This window comes from Nuphar pumila, chromosome 16 (assembly GCF_984573655.1).
Source record: "Nuphar pumila chromosome 16, dmNupPumi1.hap1.1, whole genome shotgun sequence".
Lineage (NCBI taxonomy): Eukaryota > Viridiplantae > Streptophyta > Magnoliopsida > Nymphaeales > Nymphaeaceae > Nuphar > Nuphar pumila.
In genome coordinates, this window is record NC_143264.1 from 42854304 (window position 1) to 42876948 (window position 22645).

At 39.6% G+C, this 22645-nt stretch overlaps 1 protein-coding gene and 1 long non-coding RNA gene across 2 annotated transcripts in view; one reads left to right on the plus strand and one right to left on the minus strand.

Annotated features, from left to right (window-relative positions):
* The window catches only part of CRR7 (chlororespiratory reduction 7), a 32687-nt gene extending 10458 nt beyond the window's left edge, over window positions 1–22229 (plus strand). Inside the window, exon 3 of the mRNA XM_089990774.1 lies at window positions 21797–22229. Coding sequence (XP_089846900.1) covers window positions 21797–22069 — 273 coding nt within the window. The 3' untranslated portion in view covers window positions 22070–22229. The remainder of the gene's footprint in view (window positions 1–21796) is intronic.
* Window positions 1162–2944, minus strand: LOC149813204 (uncharacterized). Its single transcript, XR_016428311.1, has 2 exons — window positions 2168–2944; window positions 1162–2065 (listed from the first exon to the last, which is right to left on the minus strand). It is a non-coding gene; the product is annotated as an uncharacterized LOC149813204 (long non-coding RNA).
* Window positions 22230–22645: the final 416 nt, after the last annotated feature.

A 22645-nucleotide genomic window follows, 5' to 3' on the forward strand; every position in this document is an offset into this window, starting at 1 on the left:
TTGGCACAATTCTAAGAACTCGATCTTCTTTTTCTCCCTTGCATGAGGGGAAAAATAATTGTCGAGAAACGCCTTCTTGAAGGTCTCCCAAGGCACCACACCCATGCTCAAGAAACGCATCCTTTGAGTAGTATACCACCAAATATGTGCCTCGTCCTTTAAACGGAAGGACCCAAACAAAGTCTTCTTCTCCTTGGGAACTGAGAGGACGTCGAAGACTCGCTCGATCTCAATGACCCAATACTCTGTTGCGTCTGGGTCCACTCCACTGGGGAAAATTGGTGGGTCCAACTTTAAGAATTTCTCAAAAGAGACGTTCTGCTCAGAAGGAACCTGAGCCCTCTGCGCAGTACCCTGATTCCGGATTGCCTTGGCCAATGCATTGAGGGAATCCATAATGAATCCCCTACGCTCGAGCCCATCCTCAGTCAAATCCTCGTTCGACTGTCGTGCCATCCTTAACAAAAAACATAAGGTACAAGTCAGAATGCACCAAGATTAATAAGAAAAACAAAGTACTTTATAAATCCGTAAGTCATTACATATACAAAATCTCAGCGATACTGGTATACCAGCCAAAAAGAACTTATCCGCACGGGAGTTTGCAGACTCTCTTACAAAAACTGAACAAAATTATACAAACACAACTTTCCTCTAACGGTCGAACTGTCGAAGATACTCCCTCTTATCGCCCGTGCGCCTAAACCTACGTCGAGGGACAAAAGAGAGTGGCTCATCGAAGGGAAGCTCCACTTCGTACATCGGCGTCGAAGGTGTGTAGTCAAGTGAGATTGAACCGCTCGTGGTCGAATCTGAAATGTTGATCGGAGAATCAACAATAGGAATTTGGAGCACCGGGCCCTCCGGGATTAACCGGAGCAAAGGTTGCTCGAGGACCGCCAAAAGTAGATATGGCGCATTTAGGTCGGGAATGGCGGCTTCAACAGAATCCTGGGCTGCAAAAGCCCTATCGTGCTCCTCCTTAAGGAGACAAAAGTCTAGGGTGTATCCGGACTCGCCAGAGAAGACACACTCAATCGGTACAAAGATGTGACTGCTATTATCTGATGTTGCTGGCGTAGCCTGTCGATTAATCTGCATTTGCGAGGGTATAAGCCCCCCAACCCGAGTATATACCAGAGTTGCCAGCCGAGGAAGCGGGAGCGGGAAGCGATACGGGAAGCGGAAGCGGGAAGCGAGGCACTTTCAAAATTTTAGGAAGCGGGAAGCGTGGGACCACTTAGGAGTGAACCGGGAAGCGTCTCGGAAGCGACATAGGAAGCGTCTCGGAAGCGACATAGGAAGCGAACCGGAAGCGACCTAAGAAGCTATAAATTTCTAAATTGTAAATTATAAGCTACAATGTTCTAAACTCTAAGTTTAACCTTAAAATTAACATAATCCACTACTTCACTTCATCATGCAAGATTCAAAATAAAAGTATACCAAAAAAATATTATAAGACCATGACAAAAAAGTAACATAAAAGTTTTTAAGTTGGACTACTCCAACTACATCATCAAAAAAACAATTAATAATTCAAGAGTTCATTAATCTGTCATCTTTCTCTTCCCCTTCAAGTCAGCAATAGATCGTGAACTTTCTGCATCATCACGTGCGTCTTGTCCTCCACGACCATGTCTTCTGCTCCTTCCTTCATTTCCTATAATGAATACCTTAAAAAATTAAAATGTTCAAAAACCATAATTTAAAATATAAAAAACACAATATCAACATACCTTGCCTAGGTCTCCTGCTAAAGAAACGATCAATCCGACCTTGAGGAACTGATGGTCGCTCTTGTATATCTGCAGTTCTACTAGCTCTGTTGGATTGATTTGTATCCTCTTCAACTTCATTTGTACGTATGATTATTGGAGGTAATGGAGCTCTTGGTTGTGCATCTTTATGTTTGGATTTGGAAATAATGCTTGATTGTTGTGCACTATCATCCAAATCTCTCCATCGCATATCCTCTAATCTCAACGTATTTTCTTCTACAATAGGAAGTTCTGGATTGATATCCCATTTTCGACTAGGCCCTTCTTTGTAGCGATCGTTGCACCTTTTATAACAAGAATATAAAATATGAATGTTAATAAACAATCAATGATAGAAAAAGAGAAAAAAAATACCAAAACAAAAGTACAACACAGTTTAATTATACCTGTCAATCAATCGAAGATTGGAATGAATATACACTAAGGTATCAGCACGATCTTCATTGAGTCTATTTCTTTTAACATTGTGAATGTAACTATAGGTGCCCACACTCTTTCTGCAGAAGATGTGCTAATAAGTTGAGATAAAACTTTAATGGCTAATGCTCTCAACTCAGGTGTATCACCACCATAAAAACGCCACCAATTAAGCACCGACATTGTAGGATTCAATGCATCTATTCTTGCTGCATTTCGGCTAAATCTTTCACTTCTTGATGCAAAAGCCATAAGTTGTGACCTATAAAGTGTAGATAGCTCTTCATTTTCAGAAGATATGACTTCAAGCGCGAGCATTGCACCGTCTAAGATATCATTATCCTTTTCTGCAAAAAAAAATGTTTAGTAACTATAACAAGAAAATGCAATTGAAATAATAAAATAATTAAATCATTAAACTTTATTAAATTGATAGAATAAAATTTTTACCAGGAGAAACTCGTTTGACCCCTCCTGCTGCTGGGATTTTGAGATACTCCGACTCGTAATATTTTGGAGTAAGCATGTGGGCTAGACTATGGAGAGGCACATTCATTCTATCCCATCTATTTGAGACAATCTTATGAATCTTTTCATATAAATCTGGTTGTCCTTTTAGATTGTCTTTGATTTCCCCCAACATGTTGTCCATGCCTTCATACACTTCACCAATTATAGGGCCTTCCTGATCACAAAATTTAATCATCTTATAGATGGGTTTTGTAATCAATAATGCTAAACGTACAGAATCCCAACATTCTTCATCAAGAACAGTTGTTTCTGTTGTAACAGCCCTTTTTTTCATAGTGTCATCCGTGCATGATTGCTTCCAATCGCTCCATCTATCTGAAATTATTGTAAGCCTTAAGCTCTCCCTCACATCAAGCAAGCGTTTCAAAGTAGTATAATGTGAAGCAAACCTTGTTTTTGCAATCTTTATTAATTCTAATTTTTCATTACTTCTAAAGATTGCTAGTGCTTTTGAATGATTTGTGATATACTTCACAATTTCTTTACTCTGCAAATATGTTTCTCCCAACCAATGAAACTCATGTGCCAAATCCTTGAAGATCAAATTAAGTGTGTGCACAACACAAGGTGACCAAAAAATATACTTGTACGTTTGTTTTAATTCTTCACCTGCTAACTTGCAATTTGCTGCATTGTCTGTAATCACTTGCACTACATTAGAAGGCCCCACAAGTTTAAATTCGGTCTTCAAAAACTCGGCAATGTTTGCAGCTGACTGTTGCACATTAGAAAAATCGCTTGCATATAAGAACATCGAGCCAAAACAGTTTGAGGCAAGTATATTTATCAAGTGTTTGTTCTTGATATTTGTCCAACCGTCTGAGACAATGAAAACTCCAAACTCCTCAAACTTTTCTCGAAATTCATTTAACTCCCTGTGAACACACTCTTTCTCACTGTCAAGCAACGTTGTTTGCGCTTTTTAATATGATGGGGGTTTATATCCAGGCACTTTACTAACTGCAGATATCATCTCTTCCCAATATGGTGATCGAAGCACATTGAAAGGTATGCCATTTGCACACAAAAATCTGATAATTTTGTGATCTACATCATCTCTTTCTACCTTTTTAAAGGTATCACGAATATCAACTGTTTGTCGGCTTCCACTAGATGATGTAGTCATACTAATAGGCTTCTTCGGAGTATCAATTCTTGATCTCCTCAACTCAAATGCACTTGATGAAACCTCCACTCGACGAACTTGCCTCTTAATTTTTTTTGCCAATTCTGCATTTTTTGCAACTACAGCGCAAAAGACAATCCCAACACTTTGTCCCTTTGGAGATCCCATGAGATGTGCAAAAACTCGAGTATATGACCCATGATAAATATTTTTGCAGTGCCTGCACATAAAAACTTGGGTTCCACCTTGCTTTCCTTGCCCACTCTTCTTTTGTTTCAATACATGGCGCCATAGCACTGTTGTTTTATGCATGCTAGGTGGTTCATCATCTTGGTCATCTTCAGAATAGTAGTCATATTCTTCTTCATCTTCCTCATCAAAACAATTTTCATTTCTGTTCTCAAACTCATATGGAATCTTGCCCTTTCTTGCATTATCCTTCCCAACACCACTAGACGATTCATGCTCCAAATTGTAAAAAGAATCATCATCGTCATCATAATTATCGTGATCATAGCTTGTGATGGTCATTAATGAAGCAAAGAACAGGCAAATATATCTGCATCATAAAAGTATAGGAATCATTTTAGAACACTTTAAAAAAACTATTATTAACAGCAAAAGATGGAGAGTGGAATGCGAAAACAAAAGGAAAAAAAAAGACTCAAAGTGAACCATGAACGCCACTTGCAATCGAATTCCCGTAAAATACCGTGGGGTTTACTAAACTAATCATGCTCATTTCTTAAAATAATCCAGACAATATGTATCACACAACTTCGCAGTCACAATCTAAATTTCAGAACTATGAAACCAATCAGATTTCCTTTTTCTAATAGCATTAACACCCGTAATGAATACAGAGGAAAGCATCAAGCCTTAAAATTCAAGTTTAATCAAACTAAATCTCAAACAAACATGACAGTTGAAACTTGAAACACCACAGATTTAATTTAACCCAGGAAATCACAAATAGGTAGAAACTTGATAAATCCAATCTAAAAAGAACTGCAGACTAGTTCTATTTATTTTTATCAGAATATGCCCATCAAATCAAATTTAACGAATCAGTACATGAATCAGCCAAGAGTCCAAGACTCAATGAATATAGCAAAATTTGTGAATCAGCCAATTTTTTTTTGACATAAAATAAAAAATGGCTACAATTATTAATAAAAATCTATTTCATATGGACAAATCAAACTATTTGCTGCAGTCAGGGCTGGGTTACTGGGCTGGGCTACAAAAATGGATAAAAATCTATTTCATATGGAATCAGGGCTTGGCTAGGACTGGGCTTTTAAAAAAAATAAATAAATAACTGTTTCGGGAGGCTACCGTAACAGTTATTTATTTATTTTTTTTAAAAGCCCAGTCCTAGCCGGCTAGCCCAGCCCTGATTCCATATGAAATAGATTTTTATTCATTTTTGTAGCCCAGTCCTACCCAGCCCTGACTGCAGCAAATAGTTCGATTTGTCCATATGAAATAGATTTTTATTAATAATTGTAGCCATTTTTTATTTTATGTCAAAAAAAATTCGGGGACGCTGCCCCCGAAGTTCGGGGGCAGTGTTGTGAGAGGCGTGCGCCTCATTACCTACCTGAGGCGTGCGCCTCATTACCTGAGGCGTACGCCTCAGAGGCGAAGCGAGGTGCTTCGCCTCATTGATTCAGTGCAGTGGCGTAGCTAGGATTCATGTGGGGGGCAGTGTTGTGAGCCTCAGAGGCGAAGCTAGGCGTTGAGCCTGCGCATTTACAACCTTGCTAAGCAATGGAGGAGGTCGCCGGACGTCAGTGGAAGAGAGGAACATACTTGAACAGAGACATTGCTCGATCGCCGGTCGTTGGAGGTCGCCGGTCGTCGGAGGTTGCCGGTCGTCGGAGGTCTCCGGTGGCCGAAAATGAGAGAGAGAGAGAGAGAGAGAGAGAGAGAGAGGAGTCGGGTGAAAAAGAAAACCCTGCTTTCGCCCTTAAGTTTTCACGATTTTTTGTAAAATGTCTGTTTTACCCTTATTCAGATTTTTTTTTATTGTTTTTCACGTGTCAATTTTCGTTTTAAAAAAGGGTAAATTTGGTATTTCGTAAAGGCGTCCCCCTTTAAAGGGGGACGCGATTTCCTTTAAAGGGGGACGTGATTCCCTTTAAAGGGGGACGCGTTTTCCTTTAAAGGGAAACGCGTCCCTTTTTAAAGAGGGACGCGCTTCTCTTTAAAGGGGGACGCGCTTCTTCTTTTTTATGTGTGCTTCCCTGTGCGTTTCGGAAGCGCCGCGTTTCGCGCTTCCGAAGCGCGTCTCGGGGAAGCGCGCTTCCCCTTTTAGCTAGGCGCTTCCAGTAACCCTGGTATATACAGAAGACCAGGTTGCTGCTAGTGGTATCTGAAATTCTGACGGTAGCGAGCTACCCGTCTTATCCGTAAAGGTCGGTGGGGGTGGGCGGTTGGCCCAATACTCTTCCCAAGACACTCTACGTCCTCCCCTTTCTATAAAGAGGCCCCTACCCCTTAACGAACGAGCGCGCATTCTACGTGCACCTCTGTCGTGACAGCCACTAGGACCAACTGACGGGGTCCATCATAGAACAACACTGATCAAAGTAAAAGCAATACATTAATCTATCAAATTCAAAAATTAAAAGAGAAGGTCTACTTACAGTGCGGTGGAACGCTCGATGATCGAAGCTCAACCTTTCTCGTTCTGGCTCTGATACCAAAAGTTGTAACGCCCCAGAAGTTCGACTTGAGACAAGAAGATTTGAATGAAATTACCTTTGACAGTCAGAGTTTGCAGCAAAGATTTTTAAAGATACCAAATGTTTTAGATAAAAGCACAAGTCGATTCTTCTGAGCACGTTAGCAAAAAGACCAAGCACAAACCCTTTTCCTAAGTAAGCCAAAAAGTAAGCAAAAGATAGAAAAGAGTTTATCCATAAAAGGTTTAGTCTGTACAGAACAAGGGGAGTCATCCACCCCTAACAACAAAAGTACAAAACCTAAAGTGAAGTAGCCAGAATGCCGACGGGAGAGGTGAGGCTTTGATCATGTAGCATTGCACCGCCACCTGTAAGGAGAGCCTACCTGTCACGTACACCCATAAAAATGGGGTCAGTCCTGAAAACTGGTAGGTGCGCAAAAGAATAAGAAGAACATCAACTAATCTAAAGCATGCTCATATTTAAGCAGATATAAACTGATACAACAGGCAATATGCAGGTGAATAGCAAAGACCATAGCAAAGCTAACCAAAATATTATCATGAGCTCAAGCAGGCTAGTATTACACTGATAACAATCTAACTGTAAGCAGTCATAACAAAACTTATCATGCATATCTTCTAACTATCGCAAATAGCAAACTGGTAGCAAGGTAAAGCAGGCAGTCAAAAGCAAGAACAAAGAACAGTTGTGAGCATGCCATAATGTGATCTGATTATTAACTGACTATTGTGGGTACGCACAATGTATAAAACATAGAAACAACCGAAATTCATTCGGGGGTTCATTATGCTATGTATTTTATTATACCCCGAAGGACTGACTGAGTCCGCTCCTAAGATAACGACCAGTGGCCAAGAGAGTAAGTCCCCAAAGGCAAAACAGGGCCCAAGGATGCATCCAACTTCTGCAGAAGTGTCGGACGACTACCACCTAGGATACTTATTGTAACGCCATTTCCCCTATCACCGATGACTGGGGAAGCCAGATCTTTGCCCGTAATAGCTATTAATGGCCTGTCCATTAGAGGTTTTGTACCATCCATCCTCTCTCTTGATGAACCATCCCGAACAAGCACGATGAGGGATTTTTCTTCATTATCGTCTTGCTCTACATGCCCTGGTCTATTCGACCCACTCGAGCATCTTGCCTGTGAAGGCGCATGATTACCATTTAGTGAGATGTCCACAATTATGCTTTTTTGCATACCATGAGGTCTATCCACCTCGTGCTACTCATCGTAGCATCACATATCGTAAAGAGATACGGCTAAGCTCATAGCCACAAACCATAAGAAGGCACTCATAACAAGCTCAAAAGTTGTCAGCAATCTCTACAGATACCTGAGAAATAGAAACAATAGCATGATCGCAATTCACATGATGCAGGCAAGAAGTGAAGTAGTAAGAGCATAAGCAAGTAAGAGCATAAATAAGCGGGTCAAGCACAAGTTTAAGGCGCGTAAGGCGCGGGGCGACAGAAAGTAAAGTGCTAAAACGTAAACAGCCAAGGTGCATAAAGCGCGGGGCGACAGAAAGTAAAGTGCTGAAACGTAAACAGCCAAGGCGTATAAAGCGCGGGGCGACAGAAAGTAAAGTGCCGAAAAGTAAGTAGGACAAGGATCGCGAAACCGCATCCTTGAGTTAAAAGACAGAAAGTAAGTGTTGAAACGTAAATAGCCAAGGTGTATAAAGTGCGGGGCGACAGAAAGTAAAGTGCCGAAAAGTAAGTAGCACAAGGATCGCGAAACCGCGTCCTTGAGTTAAAAGACAGAAAGTAAGTGTTGAAACATAAACAGCAAAGGCGCATAAAGCGCAGGGCGACAGAAAGTAAAGTGTCGAAAAGTAAGTAGGACAAGGATCGCGAAACCGCGCCCTTGAGTTAAAAGACAGAAAGTAAAGTGCTAAAATGTAAACAGCCAAAGCGCATAAAGCGCGGGGCGACAGAAAGTAAAGTGTCGAAAAGTAAGTAGGACAAGGATCGCGAAACCGCATCCTTGAGTTAAAAGACAGAAAGTAAAGTGCTGAAATGTAAACAGCCAAAGCGCATAAAGCGCGGGGCGACAGAAAGTAAAGTGCCGAAAAGTAAGTAGGACAAGGATCGCGAAACTGCGTCTTTGAGTTAAAAGACAGAAAGTAAGTGTTGAAACGTAAACAACCAAGGCGCATAAAGCGTGGGGCAACAAAGTAAAGTGCTGAAAAGTAAGTAGGACAAGGATCGCAAAACCGCGTCCTTGAGTTAAAAGACAGAAAGTAAGTGCTGAAACGTAAACAGCCAAGGCGCATAAAGCGCGGGACGACAAAAAGTAAAGTGCTAAAAAGTAAGTAGGACAAGGATCGCGAAACCGCGTCCTTGAGTTAAAAGACAGAAAGTAAAGTGCTGAAACGTAAACAACCAATGTGCATAAAGCGCGGGGCGACATAAAGTAAAATGATGAAAAGATAAAGAGGACAAGGATCGCAAAACCGTGTCCTTGTGTTAAAAAACATACATATATAACTTATATGTTTACGTATATAATTGTCCTTGTTTTCAATTATCTTTTCTTTAATTTTAGTTTTGTTTATTCAAAGTCCTTTTACGCAACTTTCCCCTACCTTGGGGGGTTGCGGGTTCCCAAACGCCTGCGGGCGTAAGTACGAACGGTCTCGGGCCACGGGACACGTGTGTGCTCCGTCGTGCGACCTGCAAGCGTAAAAAGGTTAGCGTGCAAGAAGAGGGACAAGGAAACAGAGTCCCTGTCGAAAAACAAAACATGTGGCAGGGGGCTCCGTCCCCCTGTCCTCAAACAAAATGAAAGACAGGGGGAATGGAGCCCCCTGTCGACAAGGTAGATGGCAGGGGGCTCCTCCCCTCTGCCGGCAACAACAACGGACAGGGGGATCGGAGCCTCCCCCCCTGTTAGACGAGAAAGATGGCAGGGGGGCTTCGCCCCCTGCCGGCAAACAGAGAGGGTCACGGGGACGAAGCTCCCTGTCAAAACAAGAGGTGGCAGGGGGCTCCGCCGCCCCCCCTGCCGGCAAACACACAGAGACAGGGGGACGGAGACCCCTGTCAAACAAGACAGATGGCAGGGGGCTCTGCCCCCCTGCCGGCAACCAAAGAGGGACAGGGGGACGGAGCCCCCTGTCAAAACAAGAGGTGGCAGGGGGCTCCGCCCACCCTGCCGACAAACAAAGAGGGACAGGGGGGCGAAGCCCCCTGTCAAAACAAGAGGTGGGAGGGGGCTCCGCCCCCCCTGCCGACAAACAAAGAGGGACAGTGGGGCGAAGCCCCCTGTCAAAACAAGAGGTGGCAGGGGGCTCCGCCCCCCTGCCGACAAACAAAGAGGGACAGGGGGGCGAAGCCCCCCGTCAAAACGAGACAGACGGCTGGGGGCTCCGCCCCCCCTGCCGACAAACAAAGAGGGATAGGGAGCGAAGCCCCCTGTCAAAACAAAAGGTGGCAGTGGGCTCCGCCCCCCCATGCCGACAAACAAAGAGGGATAGGGGGACGAAGCCCCTTGTCAAAACGAGACAGACGGCAGGGGGCTCCGCCCCCCTGCCAACAAAGGAAGAGGAAACAGGGGGAGCGGAGTCCCCCTGTTGACACGACACGGCGAGACGAGAAAGTGGGGTTTTATCTGGGGCCTACCGACGATGATTTCGGTGTCACCGATAGGTGCGGAAACAAAAGAAGAGGCGGTGGGTCGCTAGCGTCCACACTTTAGAGAAAGGAAGGAGGGTGGTCGGCGGCTTCGGTCACTGATGCTTCCCTCAGAGGTGAGAGGACGTCGGAACGAAAGGTGGAAGCAGTGTGTCATCGGCGCCAATGCCACAAGGGAGGAAAATGGCTGGCGGCGTCGCTCGCCGGCAACTGCGGCCACGGGAAACGAGAGGGAGAAGGCGGTGGGGAAAACACAAAGAGGAGAGAGAATGGGCGAGGGTATTAGCCCCTCGCCCGAGGCGTCCGTGCCTTTTAAAAGGCACGGGCTTCATCGGTTAAAACTAAGTTCAATGCCAATATTATTAAATTCAAGAAAGCATCGGAAGCTTGGCATTATCTTGAGAAAATGTACACGTCAAAAGACTTGTCTCAAAAGTACTATCTACAAAAAAGGGCTTTGACCCTTCAATAAAATAAAATGTCTATAAGGGAATATTTTGCAGATCTATCATTCATATGGGATAAACTCGCTATGCTTGAGCCTAAATGGAGTGGAGAAGCCATTGAGCTTAGGTACAAACAATTGGAAGAGGACCATTTTTTCAAATTTTTGAATGGACTTAGACTCGAGTTTGAGCAAATTCGGTTTGTTCTTCTCTCCTCTTTTGTTTTCCCCTCGCTTGAAGATGTCATTACAAAGCTAAGTGGGGAGGAAATGCGTATGAATACTAGCAAAAACAATCTGAGTGTTCTTGCAACTTCAACTAATGAAGAAAGTGATGCCGTTAATACCGTTTCAAGATCGGGGAACAATGTTCGAACTTATAAGTCTCCTCACTTCAAAAATCAAAATCAATGATCAAGTGGTCAAGGAGGAAGAAAGGACTACAGCAAAATTGTGTGTCATTTTTGTAAGGAACCAGGGCACATCAAACCTGTTTGCCCTAAATGGAAGAAGTTGCTTGCCATGGCCACCACATCTCAAAAGAAAGAAAATGTGACTCCCTTAAATGGAGTTCTTTTTCTATATCAGATCGTGGAAGCGCTTCAACCTATTCTTAAATGAGTTGTTTTTGGAGTAGCTACATCTACCTATTCTTCTCCTGGTAAGACCTCTTGGCTCTTAGATTCGGGTGCCTCTTTTCATATGTCCCCAAACATATGCTCTTTATCCAATTTTTTAAAGAATTCATCATCATCTTTTGTTTCAACTGCCGATGGCACTTCTCTTCAAAATAAAAGGAATTGAAAATTTTAAAGAAAAAGGTTTTTTTATTTCTAAAATTAGATTTATTCCAAAACTAAATTTAAACTTGCTTTCTATCTCTCAACTCTCGGACCATGGATGTGATATAAAATTTTTATCTGATAAATGTTGGATACAGGATCGCCGGTTCAGGAAATTGATTGGGGAAAGCTCTAGAAAATGAGATATTTACTATGTGGACTTTCTTCAAATTCCAAAAGATTCTTTTTGTAATGTGTTGCATCACAAATACATTAATGTATGGCAGAAAAGCCTTGGCCACCCCAATGTCAAAAAAAAATTGTATCTTCCGTTTGCCAAACATTTATGTAAAGAAAATTTTGTTTGTAATGATTGCACACTTGGAAAAATGAGAAGTTTTCCATATTATCAAAGATCCATGTTTACTACAAAACCTTTTGAACTTGTTCACTCAAATGTTTGGGGACCGACACCCATTATTTCAAAAGGAGGATTTTCCTATTATGTGATATTTGTGGATGATTTCTCTAGATTTACTTGGATATATTTCCTCAAATATAAACATGAGGTTTTTGCAACATTTAAATCTTATCATATGATGATTAAGAATCAATTTGACGAAAACTTAAAGATTCTTAGAACTGATTCTGGGGGAGAATATCTTTCAAATGATTTTAAAAGTTATCTTAAGAAATATGGAATAATTCATCAAAATTCCTGTCCCAAAACACCCCAACAAAATGATTTGGCCGAAAGGAAACATAGGCACATTATTGAGACAACCAAAACCCTACTTATTTCCTAAAACATCCCTAAAAGATTTTGGGTCGAAGTCGCCCTTGCATCTGTCTATCTTATCAATCGTCTTCTATCCAAAAATTTGAATAAAATCTCACCATTTGAAATTTTGTATAAAAGAGATCTTGATTATAGTAGGGTAAGGGTGTTTGGGTGCAAATGTTTTATTTTGACAGATAAAAATGATAAACTTTCTCCTAAAGTCATTCCATGTGCCTTCCTTAGGTATTTCGAGATTCAAAAAGGATTTCGGTGTTACGATATCAAGAATGATAAATTATATGTGTCTAGAAACGTAAGCTTTCTAGAAAATGTTAGTAGGTTTGAAAAATCTGAATCTCATGAGGAAAATATGGATTATTCCTTCTTATTTGATCTATTGTCAAGAGATGATGACATCAGTGATGAGGAATTCACACCAAGTGAAAATGAAGTAGAAGAAAATGACAATCCTCCTCAGTCTTTTATCTATCATGAGGCTGATAATAGATCTTCTAGGGAACCTGTTGTATACAGACATAGAGACCAAAGCAGTTTTAAAAGTGCTATAGAAAAATATGGTGAGCCTAGTGAAACCATCTCTTTGGGTGAAAGTTCTCAAAGAACTGAAAGAAATAGCAGACCTCCTTCTAGATTCATATTTTATGACTCCTTTTCTCCCAAACATAGAGCGTGTCTTAGTGCCATACAATCATACGTTGAGCCCAAAATTTTTAAAGAAGCCAAAAAGATGAATGAATGGTTAGAAGCCATGAAAAATGAACTAAGGGCTCTTAGGAAAGCTAGAACATGGGAGTTTCAGGATCTTCCTAAAAGAAAGAAAAATATAGGATGTAGGTGGGTCTTTAAAGTCAAAACCAAGAGTGATGGAACTCTTGAGAGATATAAGGTGCGTCTAGTTGCTAAGGGATATGAACAAGAGTATGGGGTATACTATGATGAAACGTTTGCCCGTGTTGCTCGAATGGTTACCGCTAGATGCCTTATTACCATCACATCAATTAAAAAATAGAACATTTATCAAATGAATGTTAAAAATGCTTTCTTAAATATAGATTTAAATAAAGAAGTTTATATAACTGCTCATTCTGGAATGGATTGCCCTAATGGTAAAGTTTTTCATTTACGAAAAACTCTTTATGGTCTAAAGCAAGCTCCCAAAGCTTGGTATGACTGATTTAACAGTTTAATGATAGAAAATGGATTTGTCTCATGCTATACTGACACTGCCTTATTTGTAAAGAAATCTGATGCAGGAATTGTAATCTTGCTGTTATATGTCGATGACATGTTAATTACAGATGATGATATCAAGGGAATTAAAAAAATTAAGTCTGCGCTAACTGAAAAATTTGAGATGTCAGACTTAGGATTTTTGACATACTTTCTGGGCATTGAAGTTGCTTTCTCTCATAGAGGATATTTTTTATCCCAAACTAAGCTTGTATGTGAGATAATTGACAGGTCGGGTATTACTAATGACAAAATTTGTGAAACACCCGAAGTTGTTGGATCCAAGATGAGGATTGATGATGGGATTATTTTGGATAATCCTACTCCTTACAGACAGCTGGTTGGATCATTGATGTATCTTAACATTACTAGGCCTGATATATCTCATGCAGTTTACATTGCAAGTCAATTCCAACATGCTCCTACATCGGTTCACATGAGTGCAGTACTTCGAATCATCAGATATATAAAGGGAACAACAAATAAGGGAGTATTTCTTTCTTCATCATCTGAATTAAATTTGATTGCATATACTGACTCTGATTGAGGAGGTGACCCTACTAATCGTCACTCCATCATTGGTTTCTGTATTTTTTTAGGTGAATCGCTGGTCTCTTAGAGGTGTAAGAAGCAACAGAAGGTCTCTTTGTCCTCCACCGAAGCTAAGTATAGAGTCATGGCATCCACAACCATGGAAATAGTATGGATTCGGCGTCTGCTAGAAGATATGAGAGTTCATATTCTAAAACTGACAAAATTATGTTGTGACAATAAGAGTGCGATATACATTGCCAAAAATCATACCTTCCATGAGCGCACAAAGCACATAGAGATGGACTGCCACTATGTTCGGGAAGAATATTTAAAAAGAATCATCGATCTACCATATGTGACATCGGAGTATCAACTAGCAGATTTCTTCACTAAGGCGCTTTGCTCCCCTCAGTTTCATTTTCTTTTGGGCAAACTTGCGGTTATCGCACCGTAAGTTTGAGGGGGGGTGTTAAAAATGTAATCCTTATCTACGTATATATTAGTATATATATAAAGATACGTATACATATATATTATATATATATGTATACATATCTCTCTTTCTCTCTCTATATATATATATATATATTGGTCTTAATACCCGAAAAGGGTATTTCTATAATTTCACATTCCCATTTTATGCATATTCCACTTAGGAATATGATTGTAATTCTTTTTTATTCTTTATTTTTTATCTTTTTCGTTTTTCTTTTTTTCTTTTCTTTTTGTGATTTTCGTGCCACATTGGGAGGCTCCCCAAAAGAGTCGTTGGGGAGCCCCCAACGACTCCTTTGGGAGCCTCAAGGTGGCTCCCTTTTGAGGTGTATATATAGGGGGTGTTCCCCCTTGTAATTGTTAAATTCTTCTAGCTTGAGAGTCTCAAGCTCCTCTCTTTTCAATATATTCTTGTTGCATGCACTTGTGCATGTTTGCATTATTTTTCGCCTTTGTGCGTATTTGTTCAAGTGTTGTTTGAGTGCCTTTGTACACATCTTTTGTGAAGTATTAGTGCTTGTATGCGTATTGTCTCGTTGTAGACATTCTTACATATAGCCCATAACATCACATGAAGATTTTTCCTAAAGCATAATTTCAACAATTGTAGTGTCTTGTAAATATTTAAGAATCCATTTTACTACATTCCAATGCCTTTTTCCTGGATTTATCATAAACTTACTAATCACACTCACAATATATGTAATATCGGGTCTACTATAAATCATAGCATACATAAGACAACCCATTGCATTTGTGTATGACACTTTAGACATGTATGCTTCTTCTTCCTTTGTCTTAGGACACAAATGCTTTGATAACTTAAAATGTATAGCAAGAGGAGTACTTACAAGTTTCACTTTTTTTATATTAAATATGTCAAGTACCTCTTTCACATATTTCTTTTGTGAAACCCATAACTTATTGACCGTTCTATCTCTTTGAATTTCCATGCCAAGGGTCTTGTTCACAACACCAAGATCCTTCATATCGAACTTTTGATTTAGGGTGGACTTTAAGTTGTCAACTTCCATCATGATTTTAGCAGCAATCAACATATCAACTATATATAACATTAGAATAATATATGAATCATCATTAAGGACTCAAAGATAAACATAAGTATCGTACTCACTCCAAGTGTAGCCAACCTTAATCATGTATGAGTCAAAACACTTATAGCATTGTAGAGGAGACTGTTTCAACCCATAAAGTGATTTTTCTAACCTATAAACAAGATTCTCTTTGCCTACTTCCTTGAAACCCTTTGGTTGTTGTATGAAGATTTCTTCCTCTACATGGCTACGAAGGAATGCGGTCTTCACATCAAGCTGCTCTAACTCAAGATCTTGCATGGCAACCATCGCCAATAATGCTTGAATCGCATGTATTCCACAACTGGTGAGAAGACTTCATTATAGTATATTCCTTTTCTTGCGAAAATCTATTCACCACTAATTGAGCCTTAAACTTTTTACCTTCTTTTTTTATGTGACTTCTTTCTTCTTGAACACCCACTTGCACCCTATAGCTTTGTTGCTCTTGAGTAACTTCACTAAGTCCCAAGTTTTATTTTTATAAAGTAACTTTATCTCTTCTATCATAGCCAGTGTTGTGAAAAACATTGAGGTGTAGCGTAGCACTCCACCAAAAACTGAATCAAGGCGTAAAGCGTAAGCCTCAATTTTTTTTTTTGAAAACTTAAAAAAGCTTTCAAAAATATTTAAAAATACAAATAAATAAAAAAATACCAAAAATCCATTGATCTTCACCAAACACTATATCAAAAGGGCCAGCCAACACATTTTTGCATGTATATCTGCAATAGAATGCCAAAAAATTAACAAACATACAAAAGAATGCAAGAATATTAACAAACACACAAAGGCCCCTAATTTAAAGCCCTAAAATCCATTTATCTTCACCTAACACTATATCAAAAGGAACAACCAACACATTTTTGCATGTATATACGCAATAGAATGCCAAAAAATTAACAAACATACAAAAGAATGCAAGAATATTAACAAACACACAAAACCCCTAATTTAAAGCCCTAAAATCCATGTCTTCACCAAACACGATATCAAAAGGGTCAACCAAACATTATAGAAAAATGAAGAGGGGAAGAAAGAAGAGAGAGGAAAAAGAGATGAGAGAGGGAAAGAAGTACCTTCTTTTTCTTTTGCATCTTCCTTTTTTTTGCTGCGTACCCGAGAGACGAGCAGCGAGAGACTAGACATGCGAGAGAGGAGGGCGGATGGAGCAACGAGAGAGGAGGGAGAAATGAGAGATGAGAGGGAGGATGGAGCAGTGAGAGAGGAGGGAGAGATGAGAGATGAGAGATGAGAGAGAGAGAGAGGATTGAGCTACGATAGAGGCAAAGAAGAGAGGACCCGACCTTAATAAGGGTTGGGCTCGCCCCAAATTTGGGTCAAATGGGGGCTTTGACCCCATTTGACCTAAATCAAATGAGGCACACGCCTCAAGGTAAGGTGTTTCTTGCCCTGAGGCATACGTCTCATAGCCCATGAGGCATGCACCATGGGCAAGGTACACTATTTAAGTGCACCTCAAGGCACAGAGGGTTGCGCCTCAAGGCAAGGCGTGCCTTGACGCATGCCTTTAGGCATGTTTTTAGCAGCACTGAGCATAGCCAACATCTATTTATTGATATCAGTAGAGTTGATAGTATCTTTATACCATAGTGGATCACCTACACCAATAGTTAGAGCAAAAGAAACCATATTTTCAAAACCATACCTTATTGGAGCCTTGTGGGTCATTCTTTCTCTTGTTCTTTCCAAGCTATATGGTGATTCTTACTATTGGTTTTGTTCTTAAGTTGTGCTAGGAGCTTCTTATTGGAAAGAACTCACACCTTCCCTTGTTGGTGGATTGGTCCCATCCACCTCTACCTCAACGACTAGTTCCTTTTCAACATCTTTTTGCTACATATCACCCTCCTTATTTGCTTTTATCATATCCTCCTCATCAAACACAACGTCCCTAGTTATAGTAACCTTATGTGTATTAGGATCCCATAACTTAAATCCTTTCATTCCCTTCTCATATTTGAGAAAGATGCATGGTTTAGACTTAACATCTAACTTTGAACGTTGTGCACTCTAAACATAATCATAAGCAGGGCATCCAAAGACTTTCAAAATAAAATAATCAATTGGCTTGTCCATATTTCCTTTGGAGTCTTACAAGCAATTCCTTTAGATGGTGATCTATTGGCAATAAAGCAAGTCATGTTAATTGCCATTGTGCAAAAGCTTTTATCCAAACTTGCATTCAACCTCATACTGTGAGCTCTTTTTGTAAGCACCTTGTTCATCCTCTCTACCAAACCATTCTGCTAAGGCATTTCTGTGGTGGTAAATTGACGATTGATTCCCTCATTTCTACAAAACTCCATGAACTTATTAGACATGTACTCTCCTCCATTATCTGACCTCAAGTATTTAATTTTCTTTTCTGTCTATGTTTCTATCTTTGCCTTCCATTGCTTAAACTTAGTGAATGCTTCTGTTTTACTCTTCGTGAAGTAGATCCACACTTTTCTTGAGTAGTCGTCTACAAAGGTAACAAAATATTCAGCCCCACCATTTGATTTAATTAGTGCAAGGCCAAACACATTTGTATGCACATAGTCAAAGATGCCACAACTCATTCTTTACAATTTTAAAAGTCACCCTACCTTGCTTTCCCAACACACAATATTTGCAGAAATTTAGTTTGCATGGTTTAATGCCTTTCAAAAAATTCCTTTTATGAAGTTGCAGCATACCTCTTTCACTCATATTCCCTAACTGTATATGCCAAAGAGTGGTCTGATCCAAGGTTATAACTATCATATCGTTACCCGTATTGGTCGGGCCCAAAAAAAGATGCATATTGTATCATATCGTATCGTATCGTAAAAAATCATAATTTTATAATAATTTTTTTCCAAAAATTTGAAAAAAAAAATCAAGAAAAATCAGAAAATTTTTATTAAAAATTCTAAAAAAATCATAATGCATGAAACAATGATGAACTGCATAAAATACAACCATAAAATCAATAAGATTTTATGCCGCATTTCCATGCCGGATCATTTGATGCCATCTTTCCCCAAAAAAACTCAATAAGAAACAAATAATAGAGAATTTTTACCTTAATCCACTTTCTTTTGTGAAAATGCACTCTTACTTGAGTAAACCACAAAATTCCTCTCCCTTACGTACAGATCAGCCCCCAAATCGCTCTCAAGACTCCTAGGGTGCATGAATACCCCTCAAATGGCCTCTACATAAATGAAGAAGTCGGTCCTCAAGAGGTCTTTAAAACCCAAAAAATAAAAGTATGCTTCAACCCTTTTTAAAGTGTGTCGAAGGTGTATCATACAATACACCTGATACAGATGTGATACACACTCGTATCGTGATACGAGTGTGTATCATATTGATTTTTCCCATAGTTACAATATGTATCGTACTGTATCATACGATACAACAATGGTCCGATCTACATTGATCTCATCATTGATGGTCACAACCACTTCACTTAAAACAATGTTCCTTATCAACTTATATAGCTTTCCTGCCAACTGACCCTTAATGGCTACCAAAGCTCATTTGCTCACCTTTAGAACTCTACCTATTGTTGCAAACTTACAACCACTTATATCTAAAGCACCCAAAGAGATTAGACTTTTCTTAAGTTCGGACACATATTTGACGTCAATCAAGGTTCTATCGCCCCATCAAACATCTTAATTTTCATTGTTCCTATTTTTGTGATCTTACACACATCATTTCTCACAATAATAGAACCACTATCATAATCCTGATAGGTATTGAACCAATCTTTATGTGGACACATATGGTACAAGCATTCATAATCCAAAATTTAGTGATATGAGAATTGATTCATACTTGCAAAAATGGAAAGAAAGTTTGCACCCTCACCTTCATTTATATTGGTTGTCACACCTTCTTGTTTTGAGTTCTTCCCCCTCTTTTCTTTCTTCTCGATGTCCTCTTTGCGCTTCTTGTAGTCCCTCTTCAAGTGCCCCTCATTTTTGCAATATTAGCAAGTAAGAGTGTTCTTTTCTCTTAGCTTCAATTGATTCTTATTTCCAGGACCTCATGACATTGACTTACATTTTTTCTGTCCTGAATCACTTCTTACCAAAGGCCCTTCTCCTAGAGATTGATCGGTCTCAAGCCTTTTTCTTATCTCATTCAATAAAAGAACTGGAATTATCTCATCCAACCTAAGAGACTCCTTCTCAAATAATAGAGTGGTTACCAAGTGATCATAAGATGGAGGAAAAGATGTCGAAAATAGCAAGGCTCGATTTTCTTCTTCAATCTTTACTTCAAGAGTCAACAACTTAGTGAGTCAAGATCCTATTTAATTTTTATTCAAGTGATCTTGCAAATTTGACCATTCCACTATATGAAGAGCTTATATTTGCTTTTTTAGATAAGGCTTGTTAGGCAACAATTTAGTCATTTAAGCTCTCTAATTTCAGTCATAGCTCCAGGTCAGAGTCTATATTCATGACATTATAGCGGACATCATCCACAAGATTAAACGGAATAACACTAACTCTTTTGCATGTCATCCCAATCATCATCAGGCATATCTTTGGGTTTCTCAACTTTTCCATATAGGGATTTAACTAACCTTTGTTGGGTCAAGAGATTTTTCACTCTAAATTGTCATAACCTAAAGTTCATCTTACCAAATCTTATACTTCACACTTGATCCTTTTGTTGTCATCGTGAACAAGCCCTAAGACTAGGTCTTGCTTTATTGCTGGTTTTTGGGCATGGGAAGACACAAACATACGATGCAACGAAAGACAAGAAAAAAATTAAGCACGCAAAGACACCAATTTACGTTGTTTGGCGAAGCCGCCTATGTCCATGGGGAGATTATGAGAAGAATTTTGTTATGCTAACAAGTAAATAAGATTATAGGACTCTTAAGAACAATAAGAAATACACTAAAACTTTACCTCCACCCAAACTAAATGAAGTCCTTCGAGTGATACTTGTGATTGGGCATCCTTCTTCCTTCTCCCTTGGTGCAAGCCCTCAACAATCCCACTATGTGCAAGTGCACACCTTCACAAAGAGAAAACCCTCTTTTTGCCTCACCCTCTCTCTCTCTCTCTCTTTGTTTTTCCCTTGCACATGTTGAAACCCTTACGTAGGGAAACCTTTTGTGTGTTTCTTCACATCAAACCTATGTCACATGGGTGCGGGTGCGGGTGCGACACGGGTGCGGCGCAATTTTAAAAAATTTGGACATGGGGACTCGGCTATATATATATATATATTTTAAAATATATATATATATATAATAATATATCCAGTGTGCATATATGTGGATATTGTCCTCTTAAGTTTGGCACCAGCATGAGTGTTTTTACAAACTTTGCAAATTGTACTTTTGCCCTTGCAGAAAGGGGGGTCCGGGGGCTCCCCCCGGCGCGGGTCCCGGATTTTTTTTTTCTAGGGCTTATGTTTAAGACTCATGCTATATATATTTTAAAAATATATATATATAAAAATATCATTTTTTTTTGTTTTTTCCCCTTAAAAATGGATATTTTTGGACTCAGTCACGTTGACTGAGTCCAAAACAAGGACGGACTCGGCCTCGACTCGTTGATTGAGTTTGACTCGGCATTGACCAAGTCCGGGCAGTGTCCGAAGCCGCACCCGTGTCGGGGCGTGTCGACTCGGGTGCGGCGCCTCCCTAGCCGAGTCCGTGTGACATAGCTTCAAACCATGTTGGTTTCCTTAACTGCCCTCTATTGGCGGGTGTTACCAAAACAAAAAAGAGAAAACCCCCCATACCCCCCATTACGTTGGGAATTCTTTAGAGCTAAAAGAAAGGGGCTTCAAGGTGGGTCCCTTTGTGACAAGTCAAACCCACATCTCGACATTTTCCTTCTCCAATCATCTTGCTTTTGTATTTTACTACATCAGTAACCATAGGAAAAAATCATGACTTATTTGTTGTTTGTGTGCTTTTTTATAAAACAGTACTATCTACTTTTATCTTCACTGTAAGTCATCAATCATGCCTAACGCAAGCCTTTGATATTATTGGAAGTCAATTAAATAGAGCTTGATTAGATTGACAATGCGCTGCGAACTCTACCTGTTTTTTAGAATGTTTGAAAATGTAACTTTCTGCAGCTTTTTCTGCCATGCTGACCATCAAATTTTGTACATCAAGAGTTATATTGGATTCTCATTCTTATATAAGTCATACATTAAAAAAACAGATGTTTGCAGTAAGGAGAAGAAGGGCATGTTCACAGACAGACACATATGTCTTGATGGAACCAGGCAAGAGTGAGGAGTTTGTTTCTGAGGAAGAACTTAAGACCAGGCTAAAATTTTGGCTTGAAAACTGGCCAGGGGAATCCTTGCCACCAGATCTTTCCAAATTCAAAAGCATCGATGATGCTGTTTCTCACCTTGTTAAGTCAGTTTGTGAACTTGAGATTGATGGCGAAGTCGGCTCAGTGCAGTGGTATGAAGTTAGACTAGAGTGAAATTTCCTTCTACTTGTAAATGTTGTTGTTCTGCTACCTTTACACCAAGATAATCTTTTTGTGCATAATTTCTATATTCTGAACAGAAATTCATTTTCTGTAGTGGGCATCCCAGCTCACTGTGAAGATAAATGAAGTTACATATTTTGATGAATCTCAAGTAAATAAACTGTTCGCTGTGTCATGGTAAGATAGGGGGACATTTGTTATGATTCTTAACATTGACCTCAATAACAACTACCGATGTGTCAAAAGCATGTCTCTACTGGATTCATGATTTAGCCTCATAAAGCTTTATTGAAGTCCAGGCGGGAATACACCAACAAGAAGTTTTCAATGCCTGCTGAAATCATTAAAGAGAATTCACCTTCACATAGTTGACATAATTCACAAGTCAGAGAAATTGAAACATATTTCTAAAAGTTTAAAACTATGGGAAGATTGTTATTAGTATTTAACATGACATTATATTGCTATTAAATACTTGCTCGAGCTACCATAAAATAAAAATGAACATGTAAACAAAGAATTCAGTGCAATACATGATATACATTCTATGGCATTAATTTATTTGCA